Raw genomic sequence first — 21,263 nt, 5'->3', positions numbered from 1 at the left:
ACAGTGACCCCTGTTAAAAGCTCAAACTGTTTTATTAATACAACTCAAACAACTACATTTATTCAAACTTCTACAGTATAGAATCTTGTTAGTTTGGGCCTGGGGCTTTGGGGTACATAAACGGCCTGAGGTTTTCATTGTTCTCATTGCTAATCTCAGCAGGATAGTGCCGTCCTTCAAGTCCATAATCCCGTTAGCCGAGTCTCATCCTAATCCAGCCAGAACATTGCTGTCCGTCCTGGGCTCTGTGTCCCTGTCAGGTATGCAGCTGCACCACTGAACATACAGGTAAAATATATTAATACTACCTTTTCACCTAATCTCTGCACGTTGAGTTGACTGGATTTACTAAGGGGTTTCTTTTCAAATGTTTTGGTGAGATGTCAGTGTTGTGGTGTGCTTCTATTGTAAATAGATTGTGATGCTTGTGTGTAAATATTTACAGGTATATGTGAATATTTAAAAGTAGTTGTGGTGGTGTTGTGCAAATTGATAATCCTTGCAATAGTTGATAGAATGTGGGTTTTAGAATAGTTCACTTTGATTATGTTTGCGCAGTTGTTGGTTACAGAGCAGGTGGTACAGACTACTGCTAGTGCTATCGTCTGCAGGGGCGAATCCTCCACTTTTGCATAGCACTTTAGGCTGCACTGGTAGAGTGTGTTTTGTGACTATAAAATAGTAATATACTGGTGCCTGCTTTGATGCAAAGAAATCAAAGGTGCACAGTTTGAGTTTAATCCTCAGATTAGGCCAAATATCAAGTGGCAAGGGATAATCTATCAGAGTTGAGAAAGTCAGTTCGAAATCAGTTTGGGATTAAATGGCCAGCATGCACAGGTTCTCTACAGGTATACTAGTGTGGCAGAGTACAGGTTTTGTTGGTGCGACAGAGTGGGTGCAACATGATCTCACTTGGCATGTACAGTTGGAGAATAAATTGTTGTTGAATTTGATGCTACTTTAATCACAGGCTCAAGTACTGGCAATTGTTATCTTCAAGCAGCATGTGGAGAGCGATTATTGGCAATGACCGCTGTCTTCAACCAGGATCTCAGCGATCACTGCCTTATTGCCTGCGTCCGTAATGGCTCCGCGGTCAAACGACCACCCCTCATCACTGTCAAACGCTCCCTAAAACACTTTAGCGAGCAGGCTTTTCTAATTGACCTGGCCCGGGTATCCTGGATGGATATTGACCTCATTCCGTCAGTAGAGGATGCCTGGTTGTTCTTTAAAAGTGCTTTCCTCTCAATCTTAAATAAGCATGCCCCATTCAAAAAATTCAGAACTAAGAACAGATATAGCCCCTGGTTCTCCTCAGACTTGACTGTCCTTGACCAGCACAAAAACATCCTGTGGCATACTGCATTAGCATCGAACAGCCCCTGCGATATGCACATTTTCAGGGAAGTCAGGAACTTCAAAAAGTTTTGGGACACTGAATTTGTCCATGGAAAATAAGAGCACCTCCTCCCAACTGCCCACTGCACTGAGGCTAGGAAACACTGTCAGCACCGATAAATCTACAATAATCGAGAATTTCAACAAGCATTTTGCTACGGCTGGCCATGCTTTCCACCTGGCTACCACTACCCCGGCCACCAGCTCTGCACCCTCCGCTGCAACTTGCCCATGCCCCCCCGCTTCTCCTTCACACAAATTCAGACAGCTGATGTTCTGAAAGAGCTGAAAAATCTGGACCCCTACAAATCAGCTGGGCTAGACAATCTGGACCCTTTCTTTCTAAAATTAGCCGCCGAAATTGTCGCAACCCCTATTACTAGCCTGTTCAACCTCTCTTTCGTAACGTCTGAGATCCCCAGAGATTGGAAAGCTGCCGCGGTCATCCCCCTCTTCAAAGGGGGTGACACTCTAGATCCAAACTGTTACAGACCTATATCCAACCTGCCCTGCCTTTCGAAAGTATTTGAAAGCCAAGTTAACAAACAGATCACTGACCATTTCGAATCCCACCGTACCTTCTCCGCTATGCAATCCGGTTTCCGAGCTGGTCATGGGTGCACCTCAGCCACGCTCAAGGTCCTAAACGATATTTTAACTGCGATCGATAAAAGACAGTACTGCGCAGCTGTCTTCATCGACCTGGCCAAGGCTTTCGACTCTGTCAACCATCGCATTCTTATTGGCAGACTAAATAGCCTTGGTTTCTCTAATGACTGCCTTGCCTGGTTCACCAACTACTTCTCAGATAGAGTTCAATGTGTCAAATCGGAGGACCTGTTGACTGCTCTTAAACACTAGTAAAACTAAATGCATGCTCTTCAACCGAACGCAGTTTGCACCCGCCCACCCGACTCGAATCACTACTCTAGGCGGGTCTGACCTAGAATATGTGGACAACTACAAATACCTAGGTGTCTGGTTAGACTGTAAACTCTCCTTTCCAGACTCACATTAAGCATCTCCAATCAAAAGTTAGATCTAGAATCGGCTTCCTATTTCGCAACAAAGCCTTCTTCACTCATGCTGCCAAACATGCCCTCGTAAAACTGACTAACCTACCGATCCTTGACTTCGGCGATGTCATTTACAAAATAGCCTCCAACACTCTACTCAGCAAATTGGATGTAGTATATCACAGTGCCATCCATTTTGTCACCAAAGCCCCATATACTACCCACCATTGTGACCTGTACGCTCTTGTTGGCTGGCCCTCACTACATATTCGACGCCAAACCCACTGGCTCCAGGTCATCTATAAATCACTGCTAGGCAAATCCCTGTCTTATCTTAGCTCACTGGTCACCATAGCAACACCCACCCGTAGTCTGCGCTCCAGCAGGTATATCTCACTGGTCATCCCCAAAGTCAACACCTCCTTTGGCCGCCATTCCTTCCAGTTCTCTGCTGCCAATGACTGGAACGAACTGCAAAAATCTTTGAAGCTGGAGACTCTTATCTCCCTCACTAATTTTAAGCGTCAGTTGTCAGAGCAGCTTACCAATCACTGCACCTGTACACAGCCTTTCTGAAATTAGCCCACCCAACTACCTCATCCCCATATTGTTATTTATTTTGCTAATTTGCACCCCAGTATCTCTATTTGCACATCATCTTTTGCACATCTATCATTCCAGTGTTATTTACGAAATTGTAACTATTTTTGCATTATGGCCTATTTATTTATTGCCTTACCTCCATAACTTACTACAAATATACTACATATATTTTCTGTTGTATTTTTGACTTTATGTTTTGTTTACCCCATATGTAACTCTGTGTTGTTGTTTTTATCGCACTGCTTTGCTTTATCTTGGCCAGGTCGCAGTTGTAAATGTTCTCAACTGGCTTACCTGGTTAAATAAAAGTGAAATAAAATAAAAATAAATAAAATGAAAATATAGAACAACGCAACATCTGCCAGCAAGAGCCAAAGTCAAAGCTCCCCACAAGATCCCACATGACATGACATTGAAAAAACTATTTCACGTGCATGAAAAATGACTGTTATAATCAGCATGGTCTCTAAGACCCCTGTAGCTCAGTTGGTAGAGCATGGCGCTTGCAACGCCAGGGTTGTGGGTTCGTTTCCCATGGGGGGCCAGTATGAAAATGTATGCACTCACTAACTGTAAGTCGCTCTGGATAAGAGCGTCTGCTAAATGACTAAAATGTAAATGATGTGACTAGATGAACCTTCAGGAGTTTCATGTTCCATTACAGCATTTCTGACTGTCTCTGAGGTACCATAGAAACAAATCTGGTTTATTCATATTATGGGATGCTGACCTCGGCAGATGTTACCCTAGTTACTGAGCTGTTGTCCTGGTATTTGCCTTTGTCTCAGAATGTTTAACTGGGTGGTGAAAGTGGTTCCTCAGCCCCCTGACGCCCCTGGCTCTCTGGGACAGGAGACAGCCAATCCCGTACCTGCAGCACCAGTAAGAACACACTACTCACAACTCCTCACAGATCAACTCACCTGAATATCTGATCACCTCACATGATATTACCAAAAAATATTTTTAAAATGACAAAAAAAGACTTGCCCTCTTCACGTTACCTGATTGTCTCTCTCCATCTTTCTCTCCAAAAGCAAAAAGTGTCTAAAGATGAAGTCAGAAAAGAAGGTCATGCTCCTGTTCTTCAAACAGTGTATCATAGCTTTGTAACACAATGAAACAACTGTGAATAAGTGTGTTTTATAAATGCTCATTCAATTTGTTGACCCTCTTCTTCACTTCTGTTTTATGTACATGAATCTCAACAGTCAATGCAAAACCAGCCAAACAGAAGGAAGAGGATAATTCAGAGGACAACGGGTACGTGTGTTAAATTTGACCTGTGAACTGGCTGGTCTGCTTGCATACAGAATTTTTTGCCATGATGGTGATGAAGGTGGCGGTGGTGATGATGATCTCTCTCTCCCTCTCCCTCTCCCTCTCCCTCTCTCTCTCTCTCTCTCTCTCTCTCTCTCTCTCTCTCTCTCTCTCTCTCTCTCTCTCTCTCTCTCTCTCTCTCTCTCTCTCCCTCTCCCTCTCTCTCTTTCTGTCTCTCTCTCAGTATTCAGAGTCAGAGTGGAGTGATGACCTGGCTCTCCAATGGCTTTACTAGTGCTCTGCCTCAACCAACAGGCACCCCTAACCTCAGCAGATCTAACTCTGTATCCAGGGTGAATGTTAGACAACCTTACCTACTGTACCAAACACAACCTGTATCAATCAACCAGCCTGTAATTTAATCAGTGTATGTCTTTTTTAATCTGTATAAAGGGTTAATATGTGATTCTATGTTTCTATAATACTATCCCTCCACTTTCTGCTTCCATCCATCAGTCACTGCAGGAGGTACAAAGAGAGGACGAAAGGTACAAAGAGAGGACTTTATTTAAGTGTTGGTTTTGTTGATTCTGTTGACGTTTTGTTGTTGTATATTACTTCAAAGTATGTTGAAATGTGGAAATATTGTGGAAAAGTTTGATAGCTCTATCAATTGACTGAATATTCCTACTTCCAACAGGAATGGGGTGATAAAGTGGATTGCAGAGGGACTGAGCAAAGTGGTGCCCCAGCCGGATGACAAGTACAGAGAGGATATTCGAGAGGAGGAGGAGGAGGTGACAGAGGTGAGTTGACACTATCATGTCACCATGTCACGGTTTCTGTGGAAGTAGATTGTAGATGTATTTTCAGGAGAGCACATGGTGCTCAGTGATTTAAAATACTTTATTTGTAGATTAAACATATATTTAAAAAATCATGTTTGTCAGGTTGCCTCATAATAGCTTTTAAACAATATAATAACTTTTAAAACATAATTACTACATGCCTAGGAATTATGCTACATTAAACCCTTAGTTCCCCATGATAACGCGATATTCTCACTTAAAATCACTTTTGTAAAACAATTATGCTCCCTGCTTGATGAATAAGCGGAGATGGTCTATAATGTTGTAACAGGCTTTTGAATATCTAGCTTAATCAAAGACAATGGTGTCACAGGGCTTTCAGAGAGCTGTGAACGAGACATGATAGCAACGTAATACCATGAGAGATGTTTATAAATGTAATAATCTGTTATAAGATCCATGGTGTTAAGACATTACCGACTTCCTCACACCATTATCTCATAAGTCTCTATTAGATTTAACTCTTTATTTTACAGTAGGCCTACTGTTAGTTTTAAAAGCATCGAGCTCTTTTAAAATTAAGTGCTTATGGCTTCCCAGGCTCTCCCGAAGTCCGTCTGCTGTAGTTTAAATTATATTATTGTTCAGCTTTCAGACATTAGCTGGGTAGTTTTGATTATTCATATCTGACATTCTGATTATTCATCTGACATAACAAAAATGCCATTGTGCTGGAGTTTCTTTTTCTAATACCGGTAATGAGTTTTTTTAACTTTATGTTCCTCTATCTACTTAAGACGCATGAAGAGTATATCGCAGAGCCATGTGTAAGTACAGCTAAATAACAGGCTGTATCTGGGCCAGACACCCACCCACCCCCTGAGTAGTCCGAGTAGTCTTACAATCAATAGTCTGCAATCAATCCACAATAGCATTTGCTCTAATGCTTCACATGCCATCAAACACTTACATTAAGGATTCAAGGATAGAATAAAATTGTGAAGTTATGGACAAATGATATCAATGATTGATTAAATCTACTCGTTATCTTACAGACATGTGCAATAAGATAGATATGCTAATGATTTGGATATGAAAACATTCTGCTGAACATTTTAACAGCGTTCTTTTGCACATTCTTATATATTCACACAATTCACATAATCCCTGTGGTTAAAGGACATTTTAAATTCATAGGAACAGATATGGGTACAATTACAGTGCTATGAAAAAGTATTTTCCCCCTTTCTAATTTTCTCTACTTTTGCATATTTGTGATACTGAATGTTATCAGATCTTCAACCAAAACCTAATATTAGATAAGTGAACAAATAACACAACAATTACATATTTATTTCATTTATTTCATAAACAAAGTTATGCAACACCCAATTCCCCTGTGTGAAAAAGTAATTGCCCCCTTACACTCAATAACTGGTTGTGCCACCTTTAGCTGCAATGACTCCAACCAAATGCTTCCTGTAGTTGTTGATCAGTCTCTCACATCACTGTGGAGGAATTTTGGCCCACTCTTCCATGCAGAACTGCTTTAACTCAGTGACGTGTGGGTTTTCAAGCATGAACTGCTCGTTTCAAGTCCTGCCACTGGACTTTGACTAGGCCATTCCAAAACGTCCAATTTGTTGCTTTCTTGTGTCGTATCGAGTAAATGCTGGCAATTATTGCTGATGAACAAAGGAGTCCGCTCATACTGAACCTGGATCATAAGATTTATTCATATCACAAGTTTACAGCATAAGTTACAGACCCACGGTGTCTGGAGAAGCACCGTCCCAAATTAATCTGAATGCTTCTGCCGCCTCCTTGTCTAGCTCATACTTATAAACAATGGCAAAAATGGGTTGCTCCCTCTTTCGTCCAATCACCGGTCTCCCCTGGGGCGTCACCCTACAAACGGCTACATTTGAACTAAGATAAACATCCTCTGGTTCCATTAAGAAAGTCATAATCTTTAATACACTACATTTCCCCCCTTCAAGACTAACTAAAAGTCTCGAAAACAAACAGAATAGGATTATGACTAGTAACAATTTATCTTATTGAGTATCTTTAACATTAAACCAAAAAACATTTTTCTCTAGAGTGTAAATACCTTTCTATGAAATATGAATAACTGTTTATGAAGTGTGAATACATTACTATGAAATATGAACAAATCTGTATGGAGTGTGAATACATTATTATGAAATATGAACAAATCTTTATGGAGTGTGAGAGCGAAAAACTGTCCGGCAACCTTCGTTATCAATCAAGACAGTAAAATTCTCTCACGGTCCCTCTGCCCCAGGCAACCACCTAGATACTCCAGATAAACTCATAAACAATGTAAATGCATTTGAAACTATGATGCAATTAAATACACATGTAAGCCCCTGCAAACAAAATACTATCCAAAAAATGTCCACTCTAAGGCTGGTCAACCCATTGGACCCTACAGTGGACCTCTCCCTGCCTAGACTCCCTGTCCCTAAGCATCAACGAAATAAACAAAAACATCTAAGATCCCCACATGTATCCAATAACATCAAATATCATTCTACAAAAATTAATACCTAAGAATATGACACAAATTATGTATTACACATGCAAATATGTCCATATTTCATTGCAGACACTGGAATGTAGTCCACTACACTTCATCTCCTCCGTAGTCTCCTCTTCCAATGTATTGTTGATGATGGAATCGGAATCTTTCCACACCCTCCTTGTTTCATCTCCTCCAGTCATTGTCCTTTCATATTGTCCCTTCATATTGTCCTTGTTTGAGTATTTCAATCTCTACATGTTCCCCCAAATGCTTCTGGAAGAAAAGAAAAGACCAAACAGTATCTTTTGCAAAACAACCCTTTCAAATTAAACATCAATATCAACTAAGAATATAAAAATTATATATAAATGATGTATGAATCAATATAAATGATAGAATAATGAACTAGGATAATACGATTCATTCATACACTTCCCCCCTTTGATTCATAACATCATACTAAAATCACCCTAATATTGAAAAAAAAATTGAAAAATGATCAAATAATCAAAAAGGATATTTATCATCCAGTCCCACTTGTCCATCTTCATCCAGATCAGGAACAGTCAACAACGGCATCTGAGTGTTGTCTCCAGGCATCACTCTCCAACCTATCTCAATATCATAGCTTTCTCAAAGGTCAGTAACAAATTACAAACATCACACACAGTGTTATCAAAGCTGCCACTAAAATGTAATCCATCACTGCTCCTACTGGCCTAACTGATCTTGCAACCAAGTCTTCGCTGACCATCCAGCTCCTTCAGATCTACCAAATGCATCCCTTATATTCTTCAATGCATCTATAACTATCTGAACTCTCTGGAATCAAAGTATAGCTAATACTATCAATATGATCTTCCCAAATGTTACACCATACCATGGAAAAAGTCCCCCCTTCTCCCTTAGATTTATCCTTCAATGATAGGCTGATATTCCCATAAACATGCCCCTTACATCATATGTTTTATTAGAGCAAAAACAACTTTTAGCCCTCACTGCTTTCACCTCCAATGCTTCAGGGTTTGCTGTTACCTGATTTTACTTCCCATCTAACAAATTCCCATAGGGTAATTCATTTATCCAAGAACACCTAAACCTAGGCTTAAACAAATGTTTTGACAACGACATTATTTTATCTGTTACTGACTGTTGCTGATACCACAGTCATGACAAAGCATAAGATTGACACATACTTGATAGAGGTCGAACGACCGTCTCTAAAATGTTTGGTGCTGGAATTCTCAACAGACATGGACCCTCAAGATTCCTCACTGATCTTACAGAATGAGTTAACTGGAACCAAAGATTTCTACCTGCCCCTCTATCTCTAATTTTTCACAACAGAAGAATCAAACCACATGCATTTAGTTTCTCTCTTCCCTAACGAGCGGTACTGATCAGATACCTCTCCTTGTCTGTCATTAAAATCAAAGACCTCATCCTGTACCTCCATGATAGTATCCTTCACTATTTCAGATGAATCTATATTGACTCTCTATCCGTATCATAAACCCCTGAGTCTCTCTTGCTACCTCCTTTAATTTCAGAAAAGTTGTTGTCGGTGTCGGTGTCATACTTCCTATATTTGCTATTGCCATCGCATCATTAATCCCTTTCCAAAGTTACCATTAAAGTAGTTGATTTAGTTGATGTATTAACCTTAATTATTTCTAGTGGGAAAGCTACCGATATCCTATGTGTATTATTTACTGTTGGAGTGGCTACTGTAATAATATACTTCTCCTGACCTCCTTTGGTGACTGCGGAAGCTTCGACAGACTTCAAATCTTCCATTATAAGCGTCACTTTATGAATTACATAGTCTTTTAACCAATAATTCTTAACCGGAACAAATTTTAATGCTTGCACTAGATAAGTACACATATATTCTCCCTGATCTTTCTCTGTAACATTACGCAAAATAAATGAACAATCACTCATAACCCTCTTCCACTTCATATCGTTGTACAAACTATATTTCCTTTGACTAGGTGCAACAGCTTCTACTTCTGGTCCTGATAACAATACTTCTTCTCCATAATTATCTCTCCATGTGGGAGGAACGTCCCCATCCTAACCCTAATAACAGTCTTTTCCTCTCAAATTGGTGCTGGAGCTATTGGTTCCCTTATAATCAAATGCGATATATTTATGGCTTTAATAACTATCAATGTTGAAAGAGTTAAATTGCTTCTCACTGTTGTTTTAATAGACTGAAGTGTTGATGTCCTTGTTGTTACTTCATCTAGTTTCCCCAAAGCTTTGAACTCTTTGCTTGTACTTCCATCTATTACCACTAGTGTCAAATGACGTAAATGTAACTTACATTCACTCTCTCTTCCTACTCTAAACCCTAACTTTCAACCTTTTGATTATAAAAATACACCTACAATTACCTTGATCTTCCTACTCTAAAATGTCCTTCACCACTGTTCTCTCTCTTACTACTAACTTTGAAACTTAGCTTACTGTCTTAGAGTCCCTTCAACCTAGTTCTCCTAACTTATTTTAATCTAATCTTTTCTCCTAACCTTTAAAAACCTTTTCCACTGATTTATTCACAAAATCCTTTACCACCACTTTTTAGAATATGTGATGACTTCTTTACACACAGACTTGGCAAACGACTAAACACCTTTTAGCTTAGCCTGAAATCTCTTGGTGTAAGAATGTAACCCAGAATAACAGTCACCCCTTTTAACTTTATTTTTCAGACAGATTGTCTAATAGGCAGTCTAATAGATTATCATCCTTCCTATGATATTATCTTTTTAAGCAAATATGATTCCCAAAAACCCTATTCTTTTAAAATCTTCTACCAGACAGTCGTCTAGTGTACATCTTATTGTACAGTTCAATTTACACAATGCATCTCTTTCCAACAATGCAATAGGTATATGTTCTAATATTAGTATGTCTATTTTAATTTCTCTTTGATTTTTATAGCAGAGCTCAATTGGTTCCTTAAGAGTAATTTGCTGTTTTACTACCCCAAATCCCTATCCTAATTAGTTAATTTTACATAGTGAGATGTTTACCCTCTTTAGGCTGAACACAGATAAGTTTTTCCACTATTCACCATTATTTCTCATAGTCCTTTGTTTTCACTTCAATTGTTAGATATTTTCTCTTCTTCTCTAATCGGTGCTATCAGCTGACACCCCCCTTCGTATCTTCTAGGCACTCGAGAATCTTTAGGGTTCACCTGTAGAACAGGTGATCTTCACTTGCTCCTTTATCTTCCTCAGAAATGTCCTCTGTTGTTTCCTCCTGACTTATTGCACTCACAGGTAAAGTGACCAACCTGTCCACAATTATAACATTCTTCTGAAAGTTGCTGGAAGTGTAGCTGAAATCTTCCTCCTCCTTCTAAGCCTTCTCGTCCTCTTCCTCTCCAATTCTGTGTCTGTCCAGAAACTGTCTGTGGGTATGAAACACCTGGTACCCCCCTTGGCTGGTACAATTGCATTTGATATTGTTCAGTTGAAGCTGTAACAGTGATTGTTGATTTGGTTCACTCTGATTCTTCATAACCAAAGCTTCTCTTCTCCTTCTCCACCAGTTGTATGATTGAGTTCTCTGAGAGTTTCTTGATCCTGTTCTTTCTTGCTGTTGACATATCAGGCTTCTTCAAAAGCTTATATTCTAAGTTCTGTCCTCGAAATATCATCTTCCATCATCTTCTTACTATTGGCCTTTCCTTGACCTCAATGTATTCTTCTCCTCCAATGCTTGGGATTCTTTTCTCAGCAGTTTCTCCTTCTGTATCTTCTTCCTCATCTTTCCGAACCTCATTCTTCTCCTAGTTTCCAGACATCTCGGTTTTTCTTACTTCTGGAGTTTTGGATTCATCTTCATTGTCGTTTCTGCTTGTCCTCTATCTATTATTCGTTCATCTTCATCTCTGATGCAATAATCACCCTCCTGGATGATCCCTGGAAGCTGAGGATAAACATCCCTAAGCTCTACTTCCTTCTCGTAAGGTGGGTGTCTTTTTCGCTGAATCCGTATGTGAGAAAGGTATACTGACTTCTGCCATTAGTTTTTCTATCGCCTTTCCTTCCCTTAGCTTTATCTCTATACCTTTGTTTCTGTTATCGTTGGAATCTTTTATCAGTTTTTGTTTGAGAATGAAGGGCAACTTTTGTTTCATTTGCCGGATAACCTAGCAATACTTTAGTTAAAGGATTACTATTTTGTACTATACCAACCGGTGTAATCACCTTCATAGCCTTGATGTCGTTTTTCCCCATTGTAACAACCCTTTTATATTCCTTTATCGTGAATTATTTTATTTTAGACTATATAGCCTATGGCTTCCCCCCTTTAATTATTAGTGGCTATCTTACCACAACCCATCAAATGCAAGTAGTCAACTTCAGACTACATTCCTAAAAACAAAGCCTTCTAACCTTACAACACTACAATTCCCATAAACCCCCTTGCTCTATAAGCACCTAATTATCTTAATTTTACAGAATAATGTCAGTCCTTGATTCCCAACACAACTCCAATCAACCCCCAAGTGATGCACCGAGCCTCCCAAATGCAATTTTTAATGAATCAGTATTTGCCAAGCCTATGTGAAATTGTCATAACATCAAACATCCTGTAGGGGAAGATTTTGTAACCAGACCAGTACCAAAACCTTTTTGACTCGATCATCTGTCGCGTCACGTGACGTGTACGTCAGCACCCCCTCTCTTTCTCTCTCCATTGTTCCTCTCATATGACAAAAGAACAGAGACACAAAAATATTTTTGTAGTTAATGCAATCACTGAGTTATTTCAACCATATTCAATATTCCCCCACTCACATTCGCTTTAAGACTTAACTCAGGACTAAATAGATCGCTCAAAAACATTTTTATTTTATTTTAATCCGTCATTTAATTTAATTCATTATAATCCGTCAACATATATCTAATTTATAAATTCAATAGGTCACAAAACAAGTTTCATCTTTAACCAACAGCCGATGTAACAACTAGAAGATTTAATTCATTTTCAAATCTTTCCTCTTTGTTCCCTCGTCTGTGTTTCTCTGTCTCCCCCTGCGGCACAGCCCCACAGAAATATGACACTTTACCCACAATCCCCTTTGTTGTAGTTTTAGTACCGTAACCCAACGTCTCATAATCTCGTGCCATAAACTCCAACTCCCACGTTTTGTAGCGTAGTGTCATAAAATTAAACGCATGCGCAAATGCATTCAACGATACGATTCCCAGACAATAGAACGCTAGCATTCCGCTACAACCTCACTATTTTATACCTTATAATCAAACAATTACACATAACAGAGCTCACATTTGCGTAGAACTCTGAATTCCACACACACAGACATATTTTAAGAGGCTTAGTCCATCGCAATGGCACCTCTAAGGACACCCGTTAGCATGTAGCACGCAACACAATTAGCATTTAGCCTTAGCCTTTATGTACAATGTGGCATGAAACCCAACCAACATTTAGCATCAGCATTAGCATTAGCCCTTAGCTACCCTGTGGCTGGCACCACGCCCTAAGTAACCTGCATTGTGCCTAAATCATTGTCCATTTATCCCCTTCTAACTTTATGCTGCCGTGAGATATGGATATTATATGAGCGGCTACCCCATGCAGATACCCCGTCGACTACAAGATGAGAATAACTTACAATATAACCGTCCACCTCATAGTTCCCAGAACTAACCTTCAACACCTAGCGCGTTACAAGGATTTATGGCCCACCCCTAAGGAGTCGCCCCATTTCGAGGTCTTTCTCAGATTCACAATGCCCTAATGTATACGTATTCCTGCCTTTATTCACTACCAATCCATTGTTCTAGACTTCCTATTATTTACCGTTTACCAATGCAACCACATTTTAGAATAATTATTACAGACTCCTAGTCGACAGCAATAACGCCACACGAGGCACATTTCGGTCGTAATGGTACATTCCTCCAGTGTACACAAGTAGTATCCAAACTAACAACCTCCAAAGCTTGTGAGAAAAACTCACCCTTTTCTGGCCATGACTTCAGAACGAGTTAGCTTGGCGGCCACGAATGAAACAAAGGAGATTTGCAGACCAGCCCCACGTTGGGCGCCATTTGTCGTATCGAGTAAATGCTGACAATTATTGCTGATGAACAAAGGAGTCCGCTCATACTGAACCTGGATCATAAGATTTATTCATATCACAAGTTTACAGCATAAGTTACAGACCCGCGGTGTCTGGAGAAGCACCGTCCCAAATTAATCTGAATGCTTCTGCCGCCTCCTTGTCTAGCTCATACTTATAAACAATGGCAAAAATGGGTTGCTCCCTCTTTCGTCCAATCACCGGTCTCCCCTGGGGCGTCACCCTACAAACGGCTACATTTGAACTAAGATAAACATCCTCTGGTTCCATTAAGAAAGTCATAATCTTTAATACACTACACTTGCAATTTTCATGTAGACTTGATTGTGTGTTTTGGATCATTGTCTTACTGCATGACCCAGCTGCGCTTCAGCTTCAGCTCACAGACGGATGGTCTGACATTCTCCTGTAGAATTCTCTGATACAGAGCAGAATTCATGGTTCCTTCTATTAAGGCAAGTCGTCCAGGTCCTGAGGCAGCAAAGCATCCCCAAACCATCACACCACCACCACCATGCTTGACCTTTGGTATGATGTTCTTACTGTGGAATGCAGAGTTTGGTTTTCGCCAGGCATTACTGGAACCATGTCGTCCAAAAAGTTATACTTTTGAATCATCTGTCCATAGAACGTTCTTCCAAGAGTCTTGATGATCATCCAGGTGCTTTTTGGCAAACTTGAGTCAACTTTTTGGACGAGATGGGTCCCATTATGCCTGGCGAAAACCAAACACTGCATTCCACAGTAAGAACATCATACCAAAGGTCAAGCATGGTGGTGGTGGTGTGATGGTTTGGGGATGCTTTGCTGCCTCAGGACCTGGACGACTTGCCTTAATAGAAGGAACCATGAATTCTGCTCTGTATCAGAGAATTCTACAGGAGAATGTCAGACCATCCGTCTGTGAGCTGAAGCTGAAGCACAGCTGGGTCATGCAGCAAGACAATGATCCAAAACACACAATCAAGTCTACATGAAAATAGCTAAAAAGCAACAAATTGGAAGTTTTGGAATGGCCTAGTCAAAGTCCAGACCTAATCCCAATTGAGATGTTGTGGCAGGACTTGAAACGAGCAGTTCATGCTTGAAAAACCACACGTCACTGAGTTAAAGCAGTTCTGCATTGAAGAGTGGGCCAAAATTCCTCCACAGCGACGTGAGAGACTGATCAACAACTACAGGAAGCATTTGGTTGGAGTCATTGCAGCTAAAGGTGGCACAACCAGTTATTGAGTGTAAGGGGGCAATTACTTTTTCACACAGGGGAATTGGGTGTTGCATAACTTTGTTTATGAAATAAATGAAATAAATATGTAATTGTTGTGTTATTTGTTCACTTATCTAATATTAGGTTTTGGTTGAAGATCTGATAACATTCAGTATCACAAATATGCAAAAGTAGAGAAAATTTGAAAGGGGGAAAATACTTTTTCATAGCACTGTGTATAAATAGATTCCTAATTCCTTTAAAACAGCACCCTACCATACATAACTGGACATCAGAGGATAACTGGGCATCAGAGGAGCATTTTAAACTATTGTAATGTAATAACAGTAATATGGTAAATATTCCATATAACCTTCATTGTAAAAATGAAAGTTTGTGACGCTGACTTCTCTTTTTCAGGTTTATAACATGAAAGATGTGCCAGGTATGTGTTTAGATTTGTCACACAGCAATCCCATTTTTTTGTACTGGTATGTCACAAAAGTTGTAACTGCTTTGACTCATTATTGATTACATATAACTAACTAGTTATTGATGTGGTCACTGAATGGTCTATTTTCTGTCTAGACGCAGAGCCCCTGCCACATATACCTGTGGTGGAGATATTTTCAGACGACGAGGAAGAGGATCGGGTACCACAGTTCCCCCACAAGTGAGTCACACAGAGACCTCCCTCCCCCCACCCCCTCCCTCCTTGCCTTCCTTCTCTACCTCACTGAACAGACATTTACATTTACATTTACGTCATTTAGCAGACGCTCTTATCCAGAGCGACTTACAAACACATCTCCACAGCCAAATTCACCTTTACTCGCTGACAAAGCTTGTCTTAATCCTAATCCTCTACCACCCCCCCCACCCCCCTCTCTCTCTCTCCCTCTCTACCCTCTTCTCTCCCCCCCCTCTTTCTTCCTCTTTATCTATTTTCTCCCCATCTGTCTTGTGTTGCAGAGTGGTTAACTGGATTAAGAACGCTATTCCTCAGCCTGTGATGCTCCCTGCAGGTTACGTAGAGGCCCAGTGTAAGGCCCAACAGGCCCAAAGCAAGAGGTCATCTCTTGACAAAGGTACAGTCCGAGTTTAAACGTTTGAGGCCGGTTACCTGGACATACAGTGAGGGAAAAAAGTATTTTATGTTTTTTGTATGTTTGCCCACTGACAAAGAAATGATCAGTCTATAATTTTAATGGTAGGTTTATTTGAACAGTGAGAGACAGAATAACAACAACAATATTGAGTTGCACCCCCTTTTACCCTCAGAACAGCCTCAATTCATCGGGGCATGGACTCTACAAGGTGTCGAAAGCGTTCCACAGGGATGCTGGCCCATGTTGACTCCAATGCTTCCCACAGTTGAGTCAAGTTGGCTGGATGTCCTTTGGTTGGTGGACCATTCTTGATAAACAACGGAAACCCAGTGTTGCAGTTCATGACACACTCAAACCGGTGCTCCTGGCACCTACTACCATCCCCCGCTCATTCAAAGGCACTTAAATATTTTGTCTTGCCCAATCACCCTCTGAATGGCACACATGCACAATCCATGTCTCAAGGCTTAAAAATCCTTCTTTAACCTGTCTCCTCCCCTTCATCTACACTGATTGAAGTGGATTTAACAAGTGACATCAATAAGGGATCATAGCTTACAGTCTATGTCATGGAACGAGCAGGTGTTCCTAATGTTTCGTACACTCAGTGTAGATTAAGCCTAGTCCTGAACTAAGAAGCATACTCTATGGAGGATCTCAATTGAAATAACTTTCTAGTCCCGGACTAGGCTTAATCTGTGTCCAGGAAACTGGCCCTTATAACCTAAATATACTAGCTGTACATCTATGCTACTGTTGTACACCTGTCTTCTCCTTTCCTCTCAGTTTTGTCGCCACCTCCTGAGTCTCTCAAAGGTGACGAGGACTCACAAAACTCGAAGTAAGTTTCACCTGAGGGCGCTATGCTACTCCTGTCACAATACAGGCTCAGATGTCTGTTTGTATGTTTCTGTGTTCCTTTTGGCCCGTTAGTAAGGTGTTTCTCTATGTGTCCCACAGTGTCGTGGGCTGGTTTGTGATGGGCCTCGGCCTCAAGATGCCACAGCATGTTGCGAGATCAAGAGATGATGTTGAAGTTCTGCAGAATGGTAAGTGGTTTTTTAATGTTTTCATTTTTTTAACCGATGTCTCAGTTCAAATTCAAATCAGATCTTAAATCACACAATAGACTCACTACAGAATTGATTCAATATAAAATATCACGTTGTGAATGACAGTAAGACCCATCAACAATTTTCACAAATTGAGGGTAATTTAGATGTTAGACCATGCAGTAAGTGTGAGTTTGGGACCTTCTATTTAATTTATTAAATTAAATGTTTTACTATTTCTTCTATATTCCATAAAGTGTTCAGGAACAGAAGCGACTGTAACCCTCTCCTTCTGTTGGTCTGTTTTAGACAGACCCTAACTCAGTCCATCTTCTCCTTCTGTTTCAGGGGGGGGGAGTGCTGAGAGCCCCTTAAACAAAAGGAGAAAGAAGATTGAGGAACAGTGAGAGAGACTGAGAGAGACTGAGCACAGAGAGATAGAGACAGGGGTAGACAGACAGACTTACCGACATAGATGATAGTGGACATTTATACAGCTCAACTGAGCAACCCGGCAGCTGTGAGACATTGCGTCAAAAAGATGTTTAACTCCCCTTACTCTTTATGGAATTCAGATATTTTTGTTTGATTTTAATTGTATATAGTCAGTGTAAATCAGTTCATTAAAATTACCCGTTTGTCAGTTGATGTCAGTTATTCAACTCTTGTCAATATGTAACAAGAAATGGGTCTTGTCTTCATTGAAGTAATCTTTGCAATAATTTGAATGCATTAAGAGATTATATTAGAAAATACATACAGACACATAGAGCTATCAGCCAACACTGATACTCATAGTTTTTGTGCATGAAAGATACCATATTAAACTACCATCTTGTATTGTATGCTTGTGGCATAGATGCACATAAAAAAATTAAGCCATGAGAAATTGTCTTATGGTCACGTTTTGCCCTTCTATTCTCATCGCCTTGAACTATGTGGCCAAAGGTTGCAATGTTATTTATTTTGATTTGATTGAATTTACTAGAGTGAAATCCACAAAAAAGGATTTGACAAACACAGTCAAGGCAATCAAGTTATTATAAATAAGATTATAAATTATGACATAATGCCTGAACAGTATGGCTGACAGTATAATAACATGTGAAATATTATACAAATAATAAAGATGTCATATGAAATATTATGTGTCATGTTAAAAGATTGATGATATGAAATTCATAGAAAACATTTTGCACTGTATTCCTTTGAGTATATTGCTTTTAAATGGAAAATAAAATAAGTGGATATCATATTTTAATTGTGGATTTCAAATATTTTCCTCAATTCAAAAGCTACACCTCCAATAGGATTGATTGTTTACATTAACATGTTGACTCTGGGTGTCATGTCAGTTGTAAGAGTCCAGACAAAGACAGTGATCTACTGTGTGGCTGCTTGTCCCACAGTCTCTAAACAACCCAAAGCAGTGGACCTGGTTCTGGAGGAAGTAGTGGAAGCAGACTTGAAGGATCTGAATCAGGAGGTGCCATCCAAGGCTGTGCAGTCAGAACCACCACAGCCTTTTAAGCCCACGCAGACGACACAGCCAACACAGACGACTCAGTCACAGCCGGCACAGCCAAAACAACCAGTGAAACCAGAAGAGCCTGAACAGACTCTTCCAAATGTGCCAGAGTCTACAACAGCGTCGCTGGAGGATGCTGAGACTCAGACGGGCAGGTGGACACCATTCATAGAGAGCATCAAGAGAGAGGCTGAGGGCATAGTTATGGCTAACATGGAGGAACGGTAAGGAAGGAGTCAGACAAGATCAAATATCAAAGTAATTTATGTAGAATATCACAGCAGCCTACACACAGTCACTAATTCACACATTCAGTCTGGTTATGGTGATCCAACTAAAGTTGCATATCTTGTCATAGGGTTAACCAGATTATTATTATTTTGTCTGATGGAGTAATAAAGTTAGCTAAATAAGGTTAGCTAAATAAAGTTAACTTGGGTGCTACACATGACATACTAGTAATATCCCAGCAATGTGCACTTCTCTGCAGGATGACCCAGGAGCGCGTGGATTTGGTGCGAATGGCGGAGGAGGTGGCCAGACACACAGCTGAGATGACCATCAGGCAGATGCAAGAGGCCCAATCAATCAAGCTTTCCATTCACAGCCAGGAAGCCATTCTGGAGGAAGATGAGGACCCAGAGTAAGTTGTCACTCTGGCCTCAACCTCCTCAGAGTCCCCTGCCTACTCCAGAGTGAATGCGTAGGCTAGCTCCAACCACCTGCTGCCCTAGACTTATAGCAGTATAAATGTAGCATTTATTGGGGTCATGGTTTGAGACAACTGGCCATAGACATGTGAAGTCCCTATATGCCTGTACACGTGTGGGAGGGGAGGTAGGACTGTGTTTGTCTTATCTGTGTCCCTGTCATGCCCTGAACAGGTTACACATGCTACGGGAGGAGGAGAGTGAGGTGGAGCACACTAAGAATAAGATGACAGAGTAAGATATACCCACTCATACACTCTTAGAAAAAAAAGAGAACCTCAAAGGGTTCCAAAAGGGTTATTTGGCTGTCCTCATAGGAGAACCCTTTGAAAAACCCTTTTCACATAGGGTTCTACATGGGACCCAAAAGGGTTCTACCTGGAACCAGAAAGGGTTCTCATATGGGGACAGCCGAAGAACCCTTTTGGAACCCTTTTTTCTAAGCCTGTAGAATAAGATGGTGTAAGAATAACCGAAACAAAGAGAGGGGAATATGCCCATAAAAGGTCTACCTTCGTGAAATTCACTAGCTGCCTCAATGCTTCTCAGAGTGAAAAACAACAACAGTAGGCTGTGTGTTTGTGTAACAGTACTCTTCTTGCGTTGTGTACAATCAATCATCAACACGAACTCCATCTAGTAACACCAGTCATGGAGCTTTATTCTGATAGGAACAGCACAAAATTGCACGTCATGCAATGCACGGCTCACCATCCAACTCTGCACTCACGCACTGTAGAAAATATACAAATCCCCCACCAGACACAGTAAGTTGCTAGCTAGTATTAGCTGGAATTCTCTACAACAAATATTCACCAAAAAACACTGCATCTTATGTGTGATGTTCGAATAACATTTACAAACAAATTGATATAAATTATACATTTACATCATCACTTGGGAGTATAAAAATCACTTTTGACGTACAGTACTTTGCAACCAACAACTTACCGCTGGTTTGGTGCTTGTTCACTGGGACGATTCTAACATCTTCCCTCGTAAGCAAGCTACGCCAACCAGCCAATAAGATGCCATGTTGAGTAGGCGAATGCATGACAAAACCAAAAACCCATTGGCTTAACAATAAAGTGGCAAGGGGAATCACCAATATAACCCTGTTACATTTGCACTGTCATTTGATAACTTGTTACACCAATGTAAAGTATTTTCCTCTGCAGGACCTGATAAACATTTACATTTACGTCATTTAGCAGACGCTCTTATCCAGAGCGACTTACAAATAGGTGCATTCACAGCTTCAAATAACCAATTCATCATCAAGCTTTGATGATTTGAATCAGCTGTGTAGTGCTAGGGCAAAAACCAAAACGTGCACCCGGGGGGGCACATGACCCAGTTAGGGAAACCGTTCCATAAACCACTGCAAACTAGCCTATAGTCAACAATTGGTGTAATCCAGGGGTGTCAAACGTCCGGCCCGCGGGCCGGATCAGGCCCGCAAACGGGTTTAATCCGGCCCGCGAGATGATAAAAAAAAAAAATGCGCTGCAATTTTTCAATAAAATAAACTGCTGTTCCAATTGCGTCCACTGGGTGGCGCAATAGCAATTGTGTTAAGCAAGCAAACTGTTTATACCGGGGCAGAGCAAGTAGGTCAAGCACCTGCAGCCAATGAGCTACTTTGTTTTGCCCGCGATATTTATTACAGCTTCTACTTTTAACCTTATGTGCTTTGGCACCCTCATTGCCCCAATATGTCTCTGTCAAAAAAGAGAAAAGTGGACGCAGAGTGTTCCAAGAAAAATTGTAATCCTATTTAGTCACGGAATTGAATGGGAAAGCTGTATGTTTGGTGTGTTCAGAGCATGTTGCAGTGCTGAAAGAATATAACCTTCGTCGCCACTATGTGAGTCTTCATGCCGA

General features: G+C 40.5%; 1 protein-coding gene across 1 annotated transcript in view; it reads left to right on the top strand.

The window, feature by feature from the left end:
• The first annotated feature begins 215 nt into the window (after positions 1-215).
• LOC121576930 (cyclic nucleotide-gated cation channel beta-1-like) overlaps positions 216-21,263 on the top strand; it is a 38,997-nt gene continuing 17,949 nt past the window's right edge. Inside the window, exons 1-16 of the mRNA XM_041890534.1 lie at positions 216-288; positions 3,812-3,905; positions 4,061-4,094; positions 4,235-4,286; positions 4,528-4,636; positions 4,800-4,831; positions 4,984-5,089; positions 5,890-5,919; positions 15,401-15,425; positions 15,569-15,653; positions 15,953-16,068; positions 16,876-16,930; positions 17,050-17,138; positions 18,551-18,893; positions 19,160-19,312; positions 19,554-19,613. Coding sequence (XP_041746468.1) covers positions 3,813-3,905; positions 4,061-4,094; positions 4,235-4,286; positions 4,528-4,636; positions 4,800-4,831; positions 4,984-5,089; positions 5,890-5,919; positions 15,401-15,425; positions 15,569-15,653; positions 15,953-16,068; positions 16,876-16,930; positions 17,050-17,138; positions 18,551-18,893; positions 19,160-19,312; positions 19,554-19,613 — 1,382 coding nt within the window. The 5' untranslated portion in view covers positions 216-288; position 3,812. The remainder of the gene's footprint in view (positions 289-3,811; positions 3,906-4,060; positions 4,095-4,234; positions 4,287-4,527; positions 4,637-4,799; positions 4,832-4,983; positions 5,090-5,889; positions 5,920-15,400; positions 15,426-15,568; positions 15,654-15,952; positions 16,069-16,875; positions 16,931-17,049; positions 17,139-18,550; positions 18,894-19,159; positions 19,313-19,553; positions 19,614-21,263) is intronic.

This window comes from Coregonus clupeaformis, chromosome 11, assembly GCF_020615455.1.
Source record: "Coregonus clupeaformis isolate EN_2021a chromosome 11, ASM2061545v1, whole genome shotgun sequence".
NCBI lineage: Eukaryota > Metazoa > Chordata > Actinopteri > Salmoniformes > Salmonidae > Coregonus > Coregonus clupeaformis.
The sequence above is the reverse complement of the archived record's forward strand: the minus strand, read 5'-3'. Positions and strand labels throughout refer to the sequence as shown.